Source organism: Amblyomma maculatum, chromosome 2 (assembly GCF_055883805.1).
Source record: "Amblyomma maculatum isolate TAMU_Amacu chromosome 2, ASM5588380v1, whole genome shotgun sequence".
NCBI classification, from domain to species: Eukaryota; Metazoa; Arthropoda; class Arachnida; order Ixodida; family Ixodidae; genus Amblyomma; species Amblyomma maculatum.
Genome location: NC_139345.1, coordinates 83,859,361 through 83,880,097, shown reverse-complemented (window position 1 = coordinate 83,880,097; position 20,737 = coordinate 83,859,361). Strand labels below are relative to the sequence as shown.

General features: G+C 45.7%; 1 protein-coding gene and 1 pseudogene across 2 annotated transcripts; one reads left to right on the top strand and one right to left on the bottom strand.

Moving 5' to 3' along the window:
- Window positions 1-1,238: 1,238 nt before the first annotated feature.
- On the top strand, window positions 1,239-6,305 carry LOC146199162 (uncharacterized; annotated as a pseudogene). Its single transcript, XR_014704667.1, has 2 exons — window positions 1,239-2,000; window positions 5,079-6,305. The product of XR_014704667.1 is annotated as an uncharacterized LOC146199162 (transcript).
- Window positions 6,306-6,513: 208 nt separating this feature from the next.
- On the bottom strand, window positions 6,514-19,514 carry LOC146199161 (endochitinase-like). Its single transcript, XM_084594617.1, has 9 exons — window positions 19,356-19,514; window positions 17,642-17,733; window positions 16,127-16,447; window positions 14,495-14,757; window positions 11,873-11,976; window positions 9,300-9,423; window positions 8,824-9,015; window positions 7,590-7,709; window positions 6,514-7,213 (listed from the first exon to the last, which is right to left on the bottom strand). The coding sequence occupies exons 2-9, from the start codon at window positions 17,706-17,708 to the stop codon at window positions 7,055-7,057; spliced, it is 1,350 nt and encodes a 449-aa protein (XP_084450743.1). The 5' UTR covers window positions 17,709-17,733; window positions 19,356-19,514; the 3' UTR covers window positions 6,514-7,054.
- Between the last annotated feature and the right edge of the window lie 1,223 nt (window positions 19,515-20,737).

Genomic DNA, 20,737 nt, shown 5'->3' with positions numbered 1-20,737 from the left:
GTATGAAATAATTTATTATTTCCGTATGAAATAATTTTCATTCAAAAGCTTTAATTACTGGCCCAACAGATAATTTTCATCGAAAAACATTCTCGGGAGTGTGAGCGAAGCTTTGGTGGTTATTTAGCTCCGAAATGAGCGAACGACTGAAAGAGGAAAAAGGTGAAACTGTCGCCCGGAGCTTCCTGTGGGCACAACAAATCCGTCACCTGGGCGACCGTCCGTCGTGCAGCCTTCGCGGCCGGTTCATAGCCCGTCGGAGTCCGGTGATCTCGTCTAGTTTGGAAAGCATGGAAGCAGCAGCTGCCGATGCAATTTCAGGGTAAGCTTGTTTTCCTCTGCATTTTGAAATTGCATGCTTACGATTGGCGCAATACCGGTATCTATAAAGAACAATTTGCCAGCTTTTTTCCGACTCTGCCGCGGTTCAGGTTCAGTGACCTTGTGATGTGCACGTGCTCGGAGCACATGGCAGCTAGCGGAGGTAAGTAAAAAGGGAAACCGCATTTTAGCAAGTCGTGAACTGTAACGCTGATTATTCAGACAAATTTCACGGGACCGCGCAATCTTGGAATTGAGGACTGGCGCTTGTGAATATCAACCCTGCGAATCATTTGGTTACAATTGGGCGCATGCAACCCCAGTTATACTGCCTCTAAAATGATATATGAACTCAGAGCTGGGTTCCGTGAGCTGCCCTGCACTAATGTTAGCTGATTACTTTGGATTAGAACTGTTTTCCTCGCCCCTAATCAAACAATGCAACCAAAAGAGACAAACCTAAAAAATGCAGGGCGGTTAGCTACAGCTTTTTAGGATTTTTATGTGCTTCATATGAGAAGGCGGTACGAAGGCACATGTCTTTGTTCGGGGCTATGGCTTTCTTCATCTTTGGAAAGGAAGCATTGGCTAAACAGAGCAGAGGTGGTTTCATATAACTAAAGAAACGATTAAGCTAGATTCGATAGTATAGTAACGGGTATCGACAAACGAAATTATAGGAGGGCTGAAGGCGTCAGACGTAAAGATAACACATCTGAAATCATGATGTCGGGCCCGGAAGGTCTGCAGAGATTCTGTATAAATCTCTCCCGAGACTCGAAGCAGGACACAGTGAATACTTTACTCCGTTGTGTTTGCTTCCTTGTGCCGTCATAAATGTTCATTTAAAAGGTAAGTAGCTTGAAGCTTTGAGTGACTGGATTTTTTAAACCCACAGCACAGCCACTGGCCTCCTGATGACACCTAGCTCGAATGAGGGCAGCGGTACGAGTGAGTGCCGTGACCGCGAAGCAGACGACAAGCCCACGGTGGTTGATAGCATCGCCACAGATGATACGGCTTCCTCAGCACCACGCTCTCCTTCTCCCTCAAACGAGGATGGTGACCGCAACAGTGCCGGCGAAAGCGGCAGCTACTCAGGGCAACACACCCCTACAGCACACAACGAAGACAGTAACCGTCATAGTGCCGACCACAACGGCAGCGACTCAACCACCCGCAGTTTTATTCCGAACAGCGAAGATATTGAGCGTAGTAGTGGCAGCGGCAGCGACTCTGGATCGCGCAGTCCTACTCAGCACAGCGAGGGCGGTAACCGCAGCACTGCTGTCGACAACGGCGGCTGCAGTGTTGGTGTCGCGTCATCCGTGACTAGCGACGACGGCAGAGACGAAGAGTTGGATGCGTGGACGTGCTGGTATCTGCGCAAGGATCTCGAGTGGAGGAGGCGCGCCCGGCAGCAGCTCGAGGCCCCGGAAGGCAGCGCGCAGTGCGGAGTGCGCGGCAGCGCAGCACAAGGCCAACCAAAGGCTCCAGGCAGAGAGAGCATTTGCCGCCTGGTGTACCTTGAAGGACAGGCAAGAGGCGCTCAGGGCGGGCCGAGCAGCGCAGCCAGCGAGCCGAAGAGGAGGCCGAGAGGGAGCGGAAGGATCGCCGCACGTGCGAACTGTCGGGGCGGAAGTGCAAGGAATGGTTGGCCAAGAAGAAACTGGAGCAAGGTGAGATCGTGCAGTGCTGCCCACACACGAGCGCGTCGACCGTGGAGGCGAGAAGTTGTGGCCGGGCTTGTTATGCGCGTAGTGAAAGGGTTGCCCAGAATTCACTTAAGGCAGGTTGCAGACACTTTGGGTTGCCTTTATGGGTGGAGTGTATCTCATCGGTCGGAGGTCATTCGGTTCCACAGCAGTTTATCTGCCTTACAGGGGCTCATGGGTAATGCGTTCCTGTCTTTGGCGTTTTCTTAATTAGCATGACAAAGATCTTGTACAAACCAGTCTGCTTTCGTTGAAGCTAAGGGGTTCCTAAAATTGTACAGAATGGAGTTATTTATAATTTATCTTACCCTCAGGGTACAGAGGACATTACAGAGGGGAAGCGAAAGCTGTTTTTGGGTTATTACATTAAAGTTTTCATGATGTCACCGCTCCACCTATTGTTATTACGGCAGTTTCGTTCCCTCAGAGAAAACGTATCTTTTGAGGTTTTGGAACCTATTTTTCTTAGTTTATACGCGTTTATACATTTAGACAAAAACATTTCGGGATGCAGACACTGCGACACTTCAGTATTAAATAAAATTCTGCTTATAAGGAAGGCTCAGAGGTTTCGGCTTTGGAAAACGTAAATGCAGCAATAGTTGGGTATTCTATTATTAAAAGTTACGTTGTCTTGGTCTGCATCCCAATATCATCGACTGGCTTTATTCATATCTCCAGGACCGCAGGCAGCGTGTTGTAATGATTGATTCTCACTCCGAGTCCGTAAACGTCTCCTCAGGTGTGCCCCAGGGGTCTGTCCTTGGACCCCTCATTTTTCTCATTTTCATTAATGATATTGCTCTTGACCTCACCTGCGAACTTCGGCTGTACGCCGACGACTGTGTGCTTTAACGATGTTGTGGAAAGTTCTTCTGACGCATTAAAACTTCAGTGAGGCTTAAATTCTATCCAGTACTGGCGCTCAAAATGGCAAATGTCTTTGAACATGTCAAAATGCAAACTTGTCTCGTTCACTTGTAAGCGTTCCCCTCTACAGACTTGTTGCTGATTAAATAATGTTCCACTTCAAAAAGTTTCTCAATAGAAGTATCTCGGCGTATATTTCAAGTCTAACTTTACGTGGACGAGACAAGTGAGCATATTACACCGAAAGCCTGCAGAATGTTAAATTTTTTAAAGCGTAATTTCAAGGAAGCGCAGTCAAATGTCAAGCAGCTTCTGTATTTCACTTACATAAGGCCAAGTCTTGAATATGCATGCCTTGTATGGATCCCCAGTTTATTTACTTATCTGACATGCTCGAACGCGTCCAAAATAATGCTGCCAGATTTGTGTCTAGCAATTACAACTTTTCATCTAGTTAGTGTCCCGTCTATTAAATGCCATCTTGGTTGAGAATCTTTAGCTCACCGCAGAAAACATTTCAGATTGCAGATCATGTATCGCATTTATTTTGGAAAGCTCAGCATTGACAAAGACCGGTACCTGCTTCAACCTCACTTTTTATCTAGACCACTCGATCATCACTGAAAGATCCGAGAACTCAAATGCCAGACAGATGTGTATAAAACCTCGTTCTTTCCACTGACGATCAATGAGTGGAACAGACTGCCAGCTGGCATCATTGAGTGCTGCACGGATAATTTATTTCGGGCTTTTTTATCAGATGTGTGACGTAGCTCGCAGTTCTCTTGCGCGTGTTTTCTTCTACACTTTGTTGTTGGGTGTTTTCATCACTTTAGTCGTCGCGCAGTTGCCCCGTTTCGATGCGTACTTTTCATCCTGCATTATCACTTTTGTCGTGTTATTTTCTTCATTTTCATGTATTTTTATTGTATTTCTAGCCTTTCTAGTAATGTTATTTGTCATATCCCCCCTCCCCCCCTCCCCCTCCGCCCTGCAATGATGCCTTCGGGTGCTGCCGGACTCTGTAATAAATAAAAAAAAAAATGCGAGTACATGTGAGCATCTGGCCATTCTCTGATATTTTTGCAAGGTGGTTTCCGTCCCCAAGGTACCACAACTTGGAAAAGTCGCTTTGCATCGTGTAGATAACGGTAAAAAAAAAAGTATAAACCAGAATTTAACAAATTCAACTTTTAACACTCGTTTTTAAAAATACCAATCTTAGGATATACGGAAAAATTCATTTCTTTGTCATTTTATGAGATATCACAATATTACCGAGAACCATTCAGAACTCTATTTGTTGTCTTCTAGCAGTCGCCGGCATGTGACCTTATCACTTTGATTGTAGCGCGCGGATAGATTATGTGTTCTCTGTTTGTTCATAATCGTTGTTGTGAGATGCTTCTTTATCATTTCCTTTGTTGAAATAGATGCTTCGAGATGTATCTCGAAAGGTTCCATGCAACCACGCTCTTATGTTTCTACAATTTTCCAGGTTATGTTAGCCATCGCTCGCGGTTTTATCTAGATGCTTCTTCGCCGCCTTTAAACTGAGCGCTAACAAGTGAAACGGGCTTCTCATTTCGGCGACCAGCGAACACGTTTGGTGTTATCACCGCTGCTGAATCGCTTAGTTATTCTGCGGGCGCTAGTCAACGCAATAAAGAATTTCTTTAGTGCACCCCCAGACTCTTTATTTGTTGTCATTAGTCTTGTCACCACCACGTGACAATATCTGTAGACATTAGCAGTAGCAGGTTCCCTTCGCGCTTGGCATGTCCAGCTTCCTTACTTACTTAAGTGAGTCTGGAACTCATTTTATTTAAGAGGTAATGGGTGGATACAGTGGAGGAATGACGTCACTTGGTGATGACGTCACGAGAGAACCAATTTCCGGCGACAGATTTTGCGGACACTTCCGGTGCCAACATGTCCTACTGATGCTGCCTCATTAGAACATTGTTAAAAAGCTCCCGTTCTTTTGGCATATTTCGGGAAAAAGGAATCGCAGAAGCGCCATCACGCATGATCTCGCAAAACACTCAATCACAGTGGTCGCTGCACCATATTTTACGCTCTTAGCCTTCGATTTCATTTTTTTTCGTTTTCTATTTATGACACGAATTTGCGCTCTTCTATTGATATTTCCTCGGCGCGACTCCTTTGCAGAGGCCAGCCAGGCCCGGAAGCAGCAGAGTGCGGCGACCGAAGACCGCTATCAGAAGACACAGGAAAACCAGCTCGCTTACAGTGCTTGGTTGCTTGCAAAACGGACGGTGCCTCAGAAAGAAAGGTTTCACATCAAGTGCATAGACGGCCAACTGTTTATACTCTGGGAGTGATTTGCGTTTACCTCGCATGAGGTTTGTATGCAGCAGACACAGCGACTTGTAAATTTACTCAGCTCCGTGTGCGCACCTAACCTTGAGTGACCTCGACCTCCCATGACTACTGTGGCGTTCCTAAGCGACTAAATCTCTGCCAAAAATCTCGAGTCTATTGACGAATAGACAAAGGAAAGACCAATCGCGTGATATTTCGTCAGATGTGCTCCATTCGCAGTTGGTGGCCTACATCTGAGTATGACTTGATTTCACGCGCCTCGGAGCTGTTACCTACCTTTTATACAACATCATTTTAAGTTTCGTCGACACCGAGCGGGAAATTGTGCCGTGATCGCTGATGTGAATGTTTGTTACGTATAGTTACAAGACGGGAAACATTCCCGTCAGATAGTACGGCTGCTTAAGCAATATCGTAGGCAATGGATATCGGAGCTCTTCAATACTACCAGCCAGTTGCGAAACTTCTAATAGGGCCCATGAATTAGAAAACGGCGGTTTTGATTGGTCGAAATTCAGGTGTACGCGAACAGTCGCGGCGTCCGCCGCGGCTATTAAAGGAAAGTGCGTCTAAGTTGCAAACTTTCAGGATACTAATAAATGCACTATACAACATGGAAAATACAATCACTTGAAGACTTGCAGTGGCAAAAATTCCTATAGATAACAGCCGTAGAGTTAATTAAGATGGAAAACAAGAAAGAAAAAAACAAACAAACCCCGGTATACGAAAGGAAAAGCAGAAAGCTGCTATTTACCGTTACTAGATGACGCGATAATTCATAGCCTTCCAAAGAATGCGTACAAAAACTAGTCATGTTTCGAAGCGGAGTTTCCCGACTGACGTGGTCCAAAAGGTCTGAATGGACATATCCAGCAACGCACGCCTAGTAGCGATCTCCAGTAGACGCCATGGTCTTGTTTTTGTTGTTTTTATTTTGCGCGTTCATTGTTGTGCTTCTCTTCTTAATGCATTCCTGTATGTCGTCATTCTTGCAGTGAACCTTTTTGGTTCGAATATTCTTTGCTGGGGGGGGGGGGGGGGGGGGGGGGCTTCATACAGTTCAGCAATTTTGCGGGTGTTCATTGCAGCATTTGTTCTTAAAATACGCTAGTATCATAAATATTGTCACATAGGAGTTGTTTGAAATAAATTACATTGCAATCACATGGCCGCAGTGGCTATTAAATATAGTGCACATCGCACCTTATATGACTCAACATGAAACATGTTTGCGGAAAACTGAAAACAAGACACTATGAACTATTACCAATACATCTTTATTTTCGCTTCAGTGTGGAACGCATTGGTACAAATCCGTCGTATCGTGTGCATTCAAAAAGCAAGCACGTCTAGAGGTAGTTAACATTTTTATTGGAACAAAGGGGAGCATGCCTGCTTGTGTTAGAAGATTACGAGGCACTGCTGGTTGTGCGCAAAACATTGAATTTGGTTCTTGGAATTTGGAAGAGGAATCCTAAACCAGCTCCTACGAATGGCTCTTTAACAGACGTCCGTGTATCCCTACGCAGAGACATGTCCCTCTGCAAATGTCCCCGATGAGAAAAAAAAAAAGCGTGCGTGCGTATCAGTGCAATACGTAGGCGCTTGTGCACCGAACGTTTGGCGGTATAAGGAGGAAAGTATATAGGACTCGCTTTGTTGGCTTAACAAAAGGCCGTCCGAGAATCACGAGTAAAAAGCCTGTGCTCTCAGTTGACACCACATGTCATATTGCAGGAATGGGATGCACATTGTGACTAGTATCGCCACTTTCTTTGACTTCGAATGGCGGTTGCCTTTCAGGCCGATGCGGCAGCGATCTCGTTCTTGTTGCCGTTCAGGCTTTCCTTGATGGTCTTGAGCAAGATGTTGGTTTCACCGCAGAAGCCTCTGAAGTCGTCCAGGTCGTTGTTGAACACGTAGACTCCGAGGTAGCCCTCTTGCAGGAGGAAGTCGATCTAGAGGAATAAACAGAACAATAATAAAGTGGTTATTATAGGGACACCTGAACAATGGGTTTTAGAGATGTGCCAATGAGAGTATAAATTAGTAATGCATACTTTGATTTCTTTCTAAGGTAATAACGTATTGATTCTTGATTGCTTTTTACACTGCAACTGTATAGTTACAGACCCCGTTTGCCTCTTTATTACGATAACTAAGTTAAGCATGCAGAGTTACTGCCGAGCTTCGCTCAAAGGTGTCGAAACGTTCGATAGTAACTCTAGTGAAAAAGATCAACATACTTCAGAATTCACACGATTATCTAGATGCGCTCATTTCAGTATTTCGTTTGATGGGCAGACAAGTGTGACGAGGGGTAGTCATATATACCTTGTGTCGGATGCTGACAGCGTCGTCGTAGCCGATCCACTGGTCCCTGTAGTAAATGTACGGGCACTTTCCTTCCTCGTCAAATTCGCGCCTCCAGTTACCCTTCAGGTTCAGGCAGATCTGAAACGACAAATGGTGTTTGTTTATGACGTCCTATGCGTCATTCTACAAAGCTAGCTTTCTTTGTCTAAAGTAAAAAAACGAGGTCGCCCAAGCTCCGAAAATTTCCACAAACGAACATAATTTCCGCGACTGCGTACACGTGCAATATCAACAGCCACCTCAGGATTTATGAACATTAGGTACGCCCCATTGATTTTCCTATAGGCGTCAGAGCTAGTCGCTGCGAGGACAGAAAACCTCATACAATAATATATAAGTTAGGTTCTGCGCAGTGCGTAGCAAGAGTATGTCGTCAGTGTTAAAACATTCGAGCAGAATTTCTCCGCAATCTCTAGTTTTTCCTCAGTTACAAACAAATATTTCCTTTCAATTACGCGCTGTTCACGACTGTTGGCCGACAGATGGTACCAGTTCAAAAAAGCCGGGCATGATACCGAACTTCTTGAAAGGGCAGATAATTAAGTGTGAGACTGCAAAAAAAGAAATAATTTCTCATAGGCCGTGTCAGGACGAATAGAAGGGGAAAAAATCTCCGTATGTCAACCTGGGGATAGTTTGCGTGTTTTGCGTTTTTACTTTAATGAACGCTTGCAAACCCCCACAACATGGAAATGTGATTAGAAAACGGACGTGTTTTCCAGCTTCAAATTGTGTGGTGTTTTTATTTTCATGTGATATTTGGAGGCATACTGGATATATTGAGATATGTGCCTTGCATCAAGAAAGCCTTAATACCACACACAGCTGGACTACGCGAGCCGACAGGCTTACCGCAACTAAAAAAGATAAAAACACTATCTCAGTAAATTGTACCATGAACTTTTCTTTTCTCAGTAAACCAGAATTTACTATTCATTCGGTACATGCATGCCCTTGGACAACATTACTACAGGGTTGCGTAGTTTTATTTAAAATAAATATGGAGCTTTTTCAGAAACGAGTAGAGGTGAGTAAGAGAAGTAATATGGCACATCTGTTAGCACAAGAGCTGTTGTGAACGCTACTGAGCTGGCCTGATTTATGGGATGCTAAGCTCTTATGGCCATGACATCGAAGCTGCTGCCGTTGTGAAGAAAAAAAAGAAGGGGGGGGGGGCAGGTGGGAGACTGACCTCGTAGTAGGCGAACACCTCGTTGCTCCTGACAAAAGGTCCGGCGTGAGGCGGGACGTCGCGGTTGACGAGGGAGTGAAGGCCATGCTGTGCGGGGTCCAGAAGCGTGAAGCCCCGACCGAAGAAGGCGATACCCATCACCACCTTGGACTTCGGAGCACCGCTGCTCACGATGTGAGCGAGGCCGTCTTTCTGCGGGGCAAATAGTGACCGCAGAGCGTGCAGAGCACATGTAAGCACAACGTGCCAACAAGAACTCCGCTAGAGGTGAAGAATACTAACTACTGAGGCACGCACGCAGAAAAAACAAAAACAAGAAACAAAACAGGGTTATATATTTATGATTATTTTTTCTTCTTCTCTGAAAACAGGCCCATATGCTGGGCTTGTTAATGTACTAATTAAATTCTTCGACGTTCGTGCACAGTGGTGCGACACTGGTATAGAAAACAATGAATTATGATGCGCGAACTTACCACGTTCAGGGTCTTCTGAGGACCGATATCAATGGATCTCGAGTAAAGTGGAGTGTGAACGTCGGTAACTCCGTTCCAGACTCCCCTCAGGTCGTAGGCTTGAGCATTGATCCAGTCGACATGCCTGTGGACAAGCGATGAAAGGTGAGGACGTTAGGGTTGTGAGAAAGATGGGACGCAGGCTCTGTTTTGCAGAGATGTTTATCGCAATTCATTATTTTGTTTTCTTAGAAAGACGAATAATGAAACAAACAGTTGGAGTTGTCGCTGCTGCTTTGATGGCGCAGCAATCGTTCGAAAGCATTACTAGGCGCTAGGACTGGTTTTAAACGCGGATTCCACCGGTGCAATGAAAACGAAGTCAATAAAAAAGAAAATACCAGAACGTACGTACGTACGTACGTACGTACGTACGTACGTACGTACGTACGTACGTTCGTTCGTTCGTTCGTTCGTTCGTTCGTTCGTTCGTTCGTTCGTTCGTTCGTTCGTTCGTTCGTTCGTTCGTTCGTTCGTTCGTTCGTTCGTTCGTTCGTTCGTTCGTTCGTTCGTTCGTTCGTTCGTTCGTTCGTTCGTTCGTTCGTTCGTTCGTTCGTTCGTTCGTTCGTTCGTTCGTTCGTTCGTTCGTTCGTTCGTTCGTTCGTTCGTTCGTTCGTTCGTTCGTTCGTTCGTTCGTTCGTTCGTTCGTTCGTTCGTTCGTTCGTTCGTTCGTTCGTTCGTTCGTTCGTTCGTTCGTTCGTTCGTTCGTTCGTTCGTTCGTTCGTTCGTTCGTTCGTTCGTTCGTTCGTTCGTTCGTTCGTTCGTTCGTTCGTTCGTTCGTTCGTTCGTTCGTTCGTTCGTTCGTTCGTTCGTTCGTTCGTTCGTTCGTTCGTTCGTTCGTTCGTTCGTTCGTTCGTTCGTTCGTTCGTTCGTTCGTTCGTTCGTTCGTTCGTTCGTTCGTTCGTTCGTTCGTTCGTTCGTTCGTTCGTTCGTTCGTTCGTTCGTTCGTTCGTTCGTTCGTTCGTTCGTTCGTTCGTTCGTTCGTTCGTTCGTTCGTTCGTTCGTTCGTTCGTTCGTTCGTTCGTTCGTTCGTTCGTTCGTTCGTTCGTTCGTTCGTTCGTTCGTTCGTTCGTTCGTTCGTTCGTTCGTTCGTTCGTTCGTTCGTTCGTTCGTTCGTTCGTTCGTTCGTTCGTTCGTTCGTTCGTTCGTTCGTTCGTTCGTTCGTTCGTTCGTTCGTTCGTTCGTTCGTTCGTTCGTTCGTTCGTTCGTTCGTTCGTTCGTTCGTTCGTTCGTTCGTTCGTTCGTTCGTTCGTTCGTTCGTTCGTTCGTTCGTTCGTTCGTTCGTTCGTTCGTTCGTTCGTTCGTTCGTTCGTTCGTTCGTTCGTTCGTTCGTTCGTTCGTTCGTTCGTTCGTTCGTTCGTTCGTTCGTTCGTTCGTTCGTTCGTTCGTTCGTTCGTTCGTTCGTTCGTTCGTTCGTTCGTTCGTTCGTTCGTTCGTTCGTTCGTTCGTTCGTTCGTTCGTTCGTTCGTTCGTTCGTTCGTTCGTTCGTTCGTTCGTTCGTTCGTTCGTTCGTTCGTTCGTTCGTTCGTTCGTTCGTTCGTTCGTTCGTTCGTTCGTTCGTTCGTTCGTTCGTTCGTTCGTTCGTTCGTTCGTTCGTTCGTTCGTTCGTTCGTTCGTTCGTTCGTTCGTTCGTTCGTTCGTTCGTTCGTTCGTTCGTTCGTTCGTTCGTTCGTTCGTTCGTTCGTTCGTTCGTTCGTTCGTTCGTTCGTTCGTTCGTTCGTTCGTTCGTTCGTTCGTTCGTTCGTTCGTTCGTTCGTTCGTTCGTTCGTTCGTTCGTTCGTTCGTTCGTTCGTTCGTTCGTTCGTTCGTTCGTTCGTTCGTTCGTTCGTTCGTTCGTTCGTTCGTTCGTTCGTTCGTTCGTTCGTTCGTTCGTTCGTTCGTTCGTTCGTTCGTTCGTTCGTTCGTTCGTTCGTTCGTTCGTTCGTTCGTTCGTTCGTTCGTTCGTTCGTTCGTTCGTTCGTTCGTTCGTTCGTTCGTTCGTTCATTCATTCATTCATTCATTTTATTATATTTCTTCAACACAATACATATGATCACTGTCTGGATCCTTAGCTAAAGGCTAGTTATGGATCCATGCAATAAAAGCAACAATATTATTGAGGACAGATATTTTCTACTGCATGCCAAAATAATAAACGTTGTTACGAAATGCGGTTCCTGGCCTAAAATATGCACCAAATAAAGGCAGCATATAGCACACTGATGCCTAAACTTTATTTGTCAACTGCTGACTGAAGAGCTAGTGCTGGTGACGTTTATGCAGTTGACTTAGTTTGTTTTGCTGCCATTTAGGTTCTAAAACACTGTCCGCGTAGACGTTATTGCCAGGAAAACTGTAGTGGGGAAACGAAATGTTCAGGTCATTGCGGTAATAGTTCAAATAAATTAAACAGCACCTAGTCTAAAGCGTAGTTTTGCGGAATAATATGCCAAGGACTGCTGGCCGGTTTCGTCGGGAAGCATGTTGACTTTCAGTACAATTCTTGGGCCATTGTTACTTTTGTGTGTTATGCGCTAAATCAGTCACAACTCACTTGGAAATTTCAGAAATGTCGTATCCAGCCTCGAGGAACTCTTGAGGAAGTGGCACGACGACTGTGAGCTGTAGGCCTTTGCCTTCAAAAGCACCAGCCAGTTCCTGGTGGAAAAATCAACCTGATGTTAGATATAGCGCCATGTTTCCGACTAAACGTCAAATCACGCGAATAACTCAAATTGTCTGTAAGTGTCTTTCCTGAAAAACAAGCAGCGCGAGCTTACAGAAACGTAAAATATTTAATGGGACCTGGGTTTGTGGAAATAAAGAAATGTCACATATTTGTGTGGGCACGTAACATGGCGACTGAAAAACCTCGAAGACCTGAGGGGTCACGTAGGCTGCATCTGCTGGAGCAAGTACAAGCTTGCTGCATTGTTACAGAACGCAGCAGTAACTGTTTTGTAGTAAAAGCTACACATACGCTACCCCTGAGCATTTCGCCGGTGCCTGGGGGCCTGAAAGAGCGGCAACTCTGGTCTCCCCTTCCATGTGGGAGGGTGACATAAGAATCAGCCTGCCATGAAATTTCAATTCACGTTACCCCTATAGGGTACTAAGGCACGTTCATACGGCTAAGTTAAAGCGGGGCTTTATATGTGGGCTGGTGTATGACACTGTCGCGTCATACACTTAAGTGTGAACCATAGTTTTGCAGCGAAAGGCACACTACGCTACTATCTATGCGCTATTTTATTATATCGGCATTCGATGCGGATATTGAATAACTATTGTTTGTAATTCCCTCCAGAAGGAAGGCTGGTTTGGTTTATGGGGTTTAACATCTCAAAGCGACTCGGGCTATGAGGGATGCCGTAGTGAAAGTCTCCGGAAATTTCGACCACCATAGGGTTTTTTTTAACGTGCCTTGACATCGCACAGTATATAAGCGCCTAGCTTTCCGCCTCTATCGAAACTGCCTTCTTGGGCTCAGAAGTCTAGCGTCTCAACTACTAGACCACGACGGCGAGGTCAGAAGAAGGTGATATATGGTACAATTTTAAAGGGCCACTTTGCGCAAAACAAGACATATTAGCTGAGTATATCTGGAGCAAAGACAACTAGACGTCTGGACGACATAAAGGTGACATAGCTAAAGGTGACATAGCGAGACTGTAGCGCAAAGCAGACAGGACACACGAGAAGAACGAACAACACGGTGACGGCGTTTGATTGCACTACTTGCGTTTTGGAAAAAAAGAACGACGTCAGACTCATGTTTCAGTGCGCCTATGAAATCGCGCTTTTCCCAGCCATGTGAAAGAAAAAGCATATTGTTAGAACATCGCTGCACCTTCACCATCTATATTGGTTTCATACCTAATAGCCCCAATTTCGCTGCCCACTGTGGTGAATTTACGCTCAAGGCGCTCCGCGGGTACGGCTGAGACCACACTCTCGATCAGTGGATGCAGTACAGCGGCAGCATCCTGTTGAGTATCAAGATAGAATCATTCATGGCGCACTGTCATGTCGCATGTCAACATCAGGCAGCCGAAACTGAAATTTAGGTACTTAAATATACATAAAGATGTTCTTAAGCCTAGATTCCTAGCTGTTGAAATGTATTACTGCTATTTGAGCGAATGGGAAAGCTTGGGTCCCCTAATTAAAAGATGCACACGCTGCTATAATAACAGAACATAATTTAAGGACTAAATATAAGTGCCCGTTCATTTTCTTGCTTTCGCGTCGAGTTATGCCAGTTATCAAGGCTCTAACAATTTTCTACAGAAAAGCGCTTCGAAGAACCTGGTGTACTTTGCATGATCGGGATCGTTCGACACACGCCGTCGTGAACCATTGCCAGGACTGCTCGGGCGCGTTGAAAAAAAATAAAATAAAAATAAAAATAAAAGTGTTATCTTTTGCTTGTAGGCCTGTTCTTGATTTTGTTTACCATCTGACATTTTGTAGCGCTTTCCGTGTTACCTAGAAAGACTTTTACATAATAACCATTGCGGGCGTCTTCTTACGGGAGACCTTGCAAGTTGTTCTTTTAAATCACTCACATTGCCATGCTTTGCGAAACCGGTTCCTCAGCGCTTTCTTCACGTGGACTGCGTGACGACTGCCAAGTTATCGGCACGTGCCATTCGCAAGCTATGTCCCGTGAGAAACAAAATAAGATTGGTTTGGTTTTTCAGCGTGGGGGTCGCCGGCACAAAGTGACGCAAGGCGGTGGGAATCACGCCATAAGTCGTTTCACTTGTGCGGCAGACACATCGCAACCTTGATGGCGTGTAGCGCCTTTCAATCTGCGCAGCCGCTGCCCTTCTCCGTCTCGCTAATTTCGTGCAGCGCTGGGGAAGCGCCAAGAGCATGAGAATGGCTCTGTCGCCCTTATCCGTTGCGAAAAGTTTCCAATCAAGGTGAACTAATGACGGATAATTCTTCGTTGCACGCTTACTAAGGATAAATATGGAGGTAAATAAAATTTCCTTAAGCATTAATGTTAAACCGGTCCTCCCATAGTGAGGTAACAAAATGGCAGGTAACAGCCATATAGATGCTGGTAATGCGTTGTCCGTCTTTACGGTAGAACCATAGGCGCCTATAGCGTATGACGTGCTGCATGCGAGGCAGCGTGTGTTCGTTTTCCCGCCATCTTCCTCCTCACCCTGATGAGGCTGGCGTAGTTTTCCTTGTCGCGTGGCGATCCCCCCCTGTAGGCGACGCCGGGGAAAGGCCAGGCCATGTCTACGCCATCCAGGTTGTACTCCTTCATCCAGAGCAGCACGCTCTCGATGAACAGCGCCCGGCTTTCGGCACTGGCGGCCATGGCCGAGAAGACGCCGTTCTCGTGCTGCCAGCCGCCGACCGACAGAAGAGTCTTGAGCTGGGGGTACTTGGTCTTGATGGCCGTAAAGTTCTTGAACAGTTCTGAAATAGCGCATGAACTTTTTAGTCAACTAAACAAAAATTTCAGGCGAGTGAACAAAAAAAAAAAAAATTGAAATATGGCTGTCCGTAGAAGTACTTGGCATCTCTCGTAGCCTGAGTCGCTTTGGGACGCTAAACCCCACAAAACCAAACCAGAAGTACTTGCAAGCTCATCACGACGTGGAACACTGGAATTAACTACGGTCCGAAGTAAGATCAATAGGACATGTGTATTAGCGATTGGGAGAGGAGCAGTGCTTTCTGTTGGGTACTGCAGCTCACGAATGCTGTCGCCGTGAGAAACCAGATTAATTTCAAAGCAGGACAGATGTCTTTGCACGTTTATAACCATTTCGCCTGTCCTCAGTCTTGCGTGGCGGCCGTGTTGTCAGAACAATTTTAATTTCGTCTCTTCACATGACTCTGCCGACTCTGGCTACGTTTTCGCTCTCCTGATAACCAGTAGATCGCCATGATTAGTGTGGGAAGTTGCATTTGACCTGATAAAGAGGAAAACTGGCTTTTTGTGTTGACATAGGCATCTGGAGTTTCTTTATTAACTATTACAATTATTTTCCAACATGTAATCAGGGACAGGTGTTGTGATAATACCCACGGATTCTTCGAAAGTTATGGACTGCGAGTAAGTAGTAAGCGATGACATATTCTTGAATTTATATGTACGACCCTAATGCTGGTTCAATTCAGAGAAGTTACCATAATGTGATTAGTATGACATCCGGTCATCGATTGAAAAAAAAACCACTCAACTTTAAGCTAATGTAGTCTGGTGTTGCCTCTCGAACAACAAATAAAAACGGTGACATTTGTCATGGAATAAAAGGAATATGGCGTGTAACGTAGCCGATCTGTCATTTTTTTTCTTCTCAAAGAGTAGCCTTTACACCAGCACATATCCTTAATTAGTTTCGTCGGATAAATTCTCGGAATGAAATTTTAGTGCTTCCAAGAACCACACGGAACCTCAAATTGTGACGACGAGCTCGAGTATTAAGGCAGTTTCATGTTCTGGTGCTCAGTTTTCGTTATGTGGCTATTTGATTTAATGTACTGGCGCGTCATGCAGAACGCGAAATTAATAGAAGTGTCTAAATCTCTTACCCTATGTCGAGGAGCATGCTTTGTGATCTGTTTAGTGCCGGACTTGATTAAAATGCGAACACTCACGCATGTTATTTTTGAGGTGCATAGCGCTATCGGTTTATGACCTGCTGATGAATGCATGAGTCTGTCAACTAGCACCATGAATTAGGGAAGCTTCTCACGAGACCTTTGTCTAACAAAGTGGTAATCTATGCTCCTTGTAGATAAAAGTTGCCGTTACGATCAAGCGATCGTAGTTGCTCACCTCTGTTGCTCTCGTACTCGGGCACCTCGCTCTTGAGCTCCCATGTCTGCGGGTTGATGCCGGCGTAGGCGAAGTTTACGTGCGTGCACAGATCTCCGGGGATGTCGTCTACGCCATAGTTTGCTGGGTTGGGTCGCGTGTTGGCCCAGCCATAGTAGTAGCACACCACGGGTGACGCACCCAACGAAGACGCGGCTCCAGAGCGAGTGGTAGTGGTTGTTGTGCTTGATGAGGCGTTGGCTAGGGCCGGGGATGTTGACAATGAACTTGCCGCCGACGTCGACATGCTGGTTGAACTTGTTGAAGCCGTAGTGGCACCCCCTAATGAGTCGTAAAATTACAGGGCTCAGTAACAACAAGAACAACAACAACAACAACAACAACAACAACAACAACAACAACAACAACAACAACAACAACAACAACAACAACAACAACAACAACAACAACAACAACAACAACAACAACAACAACAACAACAACAACAACAACGACAACAACAACAACAACAACAACAACAACAACAACAAAAAACCCAAAGGAGAACGACAGAAGTTTCGCTTAGGTATGTCGCCAGGCTAGGTGGTTTGGCATAAATACTTAAACTAAAGCGTGCGAGAAAGGAGATACGAGACGAAATGCACTAGATTGTCTGCTCGCCTCAAGTCTCAACTCTGTAGCACCATGGTATAATTAATCATACGTGAATCCAGTTTTTGTAACAGAATTTTTAGAAATGTTCAAGCAGTAGAAGGTAAATTTCTTTATTAATAATAAGAACTTCTACGCTGCTGACATTATTGTTGTCATCTAGCGTGAGAGAGATAGATCAGCGCCGTCATAGCAGAGCTGGACTTCGGTTTACGCAACCGAAATGAGATAAAAATATGAACAATGACAAAAATAATTTCTCTTGTAAAATAGCAGCGAATGCAGGGAATTTTACGTTTGTCTTCGCCCCATTGTTATACCGTTTTTTTTTTCTTCTGCGCTATTGTTGCGATGGGCACTAAGGGGTAATGACCACGCACAACATAGTGCTTGTGTCGCTTTGGCGTCACCCATCATGATCTTCTTTCTTCTACCCTTCCCCAGTGCAGAGTAGCAGGCCAGATTTGAATTATTCCGGCCAACCTCTCTTCTTTTCCTTTCAATAAATCCATCTATCTATATATCTTGGCGTCGAGGTTATTCGCTGGCACATCTTCTAGAACCATTAATTTACATGTCTAAAATATTTGCCTCTTGTATCTACGTTTGTCTTTTTTTTCTTTTTTTTGCTGACTTCCACGCTTTAGAAAGTTATAATCTCCCCGAGATATCTTTGTTACTTTTGCTACTGTTCAACAGAATCGGAAAACCAGCTTTTCCTGCGACTTTCAGTCATGGCCTCAATGAAATTTATTCATTTTCTTTTATTAGTAACTACGCCTCAAAAGCCCCACCTATGGATTGTTACACGCTGGATCCACAGGCGCCAAACATAAAAAAAAGTGCTCGTAAGTGAATACTCACCGTTTTGTTGGGGCATACCAAGAACACACGTTAGTAAAAAGGCGAGCGGTAGCGCTATAAGCTTCATTGCTTGGCGTTGGCTTGGGTTAGAGCTGCAAGAGAAAAAGTGAGGCACCGAAATATTTAGGAACGCGCTTCGGGATGCCGTCTGTTGTTTGTTGCTAGCCGCGTTGCTAGCATCACTTTTGATCAATACTATGCGACATTTTTTTTTTTTTTTATGACCGAGAAATCCTTTTACGAGGCGCCGTGCGACACCTTCGAGTGGCGCACAAGTCTCTGCGTCCTTAGATAACTTTTCGCGTGGTATTTGGCCGATCAGTGAGCAATCGTAAGTTTTGAGTAATAACCCACATTAAAATTTAGGAACAGTTACTGAACACGTACTGTAGTAAGGTTGAAAGTTGGGCGAGTTGAATCTGGTTCATTTTGAAGGTAGCGCGAAAAACGAGGACCAAGAGTAGAAGGTTTGGTTTGGTTTGTGGGGTTTAACGTCCCAAAGCAACTCAGGCTATGAGAGACGCCGTAGTGGAGGACTCCGGAAATTTCGACCACCTGGGGTTCTTTAACGTGCGCTGACATCGCACAGCACACGGGCGCCTTGCTTTTCGCCTCCATCGAAAAGCTGCCGCCGAGGCCGGGATTCGATCCCGCGTCCTTGGGAACAGTAGTCGAGCGCCGTAACCACTGCGCCACCCCGGCGGGGTCATCAGCTGTTTCATCTTTTCGATAAATTGAGGCAAAACGAAGAGGCGTCCGTGTGCTGTGCGATGTCAGGGCACGTTAAAGATCCCCAGGGGGTCGAAATTACTCCGTAGCCCTCCACTACGGCTCCCCTTTCTGTCTTTCCACTTTCACTCCCACCTTCCTCCCTTCCCTTACGGCGCGGTTCAGGTGTCCACAGAGCAAATGTGACAAATACTGCGCTCGTGTTGTGTCCTTCTACTCTTGGTCCTCGTTTTTCGCTCTACCTTCAAAATGAACGTACTGTAGGTCGGGGTGATTTAGAACTTATATTCAGGTAACATCACTGCCTAGTATTCTGAGATACTTCACCTATATCTTTGAAACTGACGCTCGTAATGGCATGCTTAGTGCAGTGTTAAAGGTCGGTATTTTGCGATTGTGTTCTATAGTAGAGCTTTATCTGATTAGCTTTGCCCTTCGCCATTGTTTCGAGTATCGCCAAATAAACGGTATCACTCTTACAGAATAGTGCGGGCGAGATAAAAGCGCGAGAGCGAATAATAATAATAATAAAAAAAAGTCACTGCAGCTTACTGGTAAAAATGAGAAGGTATGGATTGCGTTTGACAGATTAGAAATGACTTTTGGGCAAAAAGCGCTCAGATGTCCAAGCCTAGTGGTTGACTACCTTTAATGGAAGGCTGATTATTTCCTCCCGATTCTCTCCTGAGGCCGTCACTCTAGAATAAGTCACAGATTGCGCTCTATAACTTCAAAAATACAGAGTCCGTTAAAAGACGTTAACTAAAAAAATCAAATAGCTTTATCGTGTCGCGCATTCGCATTCGCGAGAGAGTCCACGCCTCGTCAGAAACAAAACCGTTTCCTATGAAAAGAATTCTCTCCAGGACTTGCTTCCCGCGAAAGGGTTAAGTTCACGAACGGGAAACGGTTCCACTGATTGTACTCTAGAAGGCGAGCACACACCCGACTAGCAAATGTCAGGTGTACTACAGCCGGTGCTTACCTTCAAGCAGTGCGAACACAGCGTCTCTGTCGCAGAGTTGGCAGGACTGTTTATAAGCAAGAAAAAGGGGCGACCAGTTTGGTAACGACGCGCCACGATAGGGGAAGACCCGCGCGACGCGTGCGCTCGTCGTCATTTGCTTTCCCCCGCTCTCTCTCCCTCTCTCTGTAGAACCTTTCTCCTCCTTCAGAGTCGCCAAGCGTGGTCGAGGCACGTATCAGGACGCAGCCGATTTCTTTGCGCAACGAAATCTCGAGCGGAGAACGAATCCACTTGCCGGCGGAACAGGAAATTCGTGTGTGCGTGCGCTCTCTCCTCCCTTCCTTCTCGCGTTATCAACCACACGCGCGGCGACGGCGGCTGACGGCAGCGCTCCGTCCGGTTCCACGTATTCCTGTCGGTCGAGCCAGTAACCTGTGGCACGTGCAGGGAGGGCGCATCGGGCGCATGGAAATCCGCGTCGGGAAGCTAGCTCCAGCCTTCTGATGGGCGCGTGAGCGCTATAAATACGTGCATATGTGGCATAACGTGGATTACAGACAGTCCCAGGTGAAGAGAACTCACACAATTGAAAAAAAGCTACAACAACCGAATGCATAAACAAAAATAAACAAGCAAAAAACACAGCACTGAGGTAAACAGAACTTTGGAAGGGGAAGTTTGTCGTGTCTGCAAGTGTTCCGCCTAATTTACGCTGCTTTCATTTCCATTTTGCGGGGAAAAAAAAGAAAGAAAATAGCCAACAGCCACTTAAACCATGTAATCCGCGAAGAAACGCTTCTTTTTATTGTAGTGTTAAATATATGAGGAAATTATTAGCGTGAACATTATAGATAAGAGATAATTTTATCAAAATTGAAAGAAAAGCTAAATAATTGCCGCTGCTGGATCAGAATGAGAAGAGGTATTATTATTAGATCACGGTTTTACAAGGGAAACTAGAAATCTGCGCATTTTTTGTGAAAGCCAAAAGTGATCCTTACGCATGCAAAAGCCCCTCCGGGGTAGTGCAGTGGTAAGACGCCCGACTACTGTGCCGGAGTTCCCGGGTTCGAACCCGACCACGGCGGCTGCGTTTCGATGGAGGCGAAACGAAGTGGTGTCCGTGTGCTGTGCGATGTCAGCGCATGTTAAAATCTCCAGGTGGTCGAAATTACTCCGTAGCCCTCCACTACGGCTCCCCTTTCTCCCTTTCTATTTCACTCCCACCTTCCTCCCTTCCCTTACGGCGTGGTTCAGGTGTCCACAGAGCAAGTGTAACAGATACTGCGCCTTTCCTGTGAACCAATTATTATTACGGATGCAAAATGAGTACAAGAACGTCACGTTACATATTATAACAAGCCTCTTATCTTCCTGTCCTTGTCTACTCTGCACTTTAC

Coding starts and splice junctions, on each gene's coding strand:
- LOC146199161 (XM_084594617.1), bottom strand. CDS start 17,708: ATGAAGCTTATAGCGCTACCGCTCGCCTTTTTACTAACGTGTGTTCTT. Junction 11,977..14,494: donor ACTACGCCAGCCTCATCAGG/GTGAGGAGGAAG, acceptor TTTTTCCACCAG/GAACTGGCTGGTGCTTTTGA. Junction 9,016..9,299: donor CTCAGAAGACCCTGAACGTG/GTAAGTTCGCGC, acceptor TTTGCCCCGCAG/AAAGACGGCCTCGCTCACAT.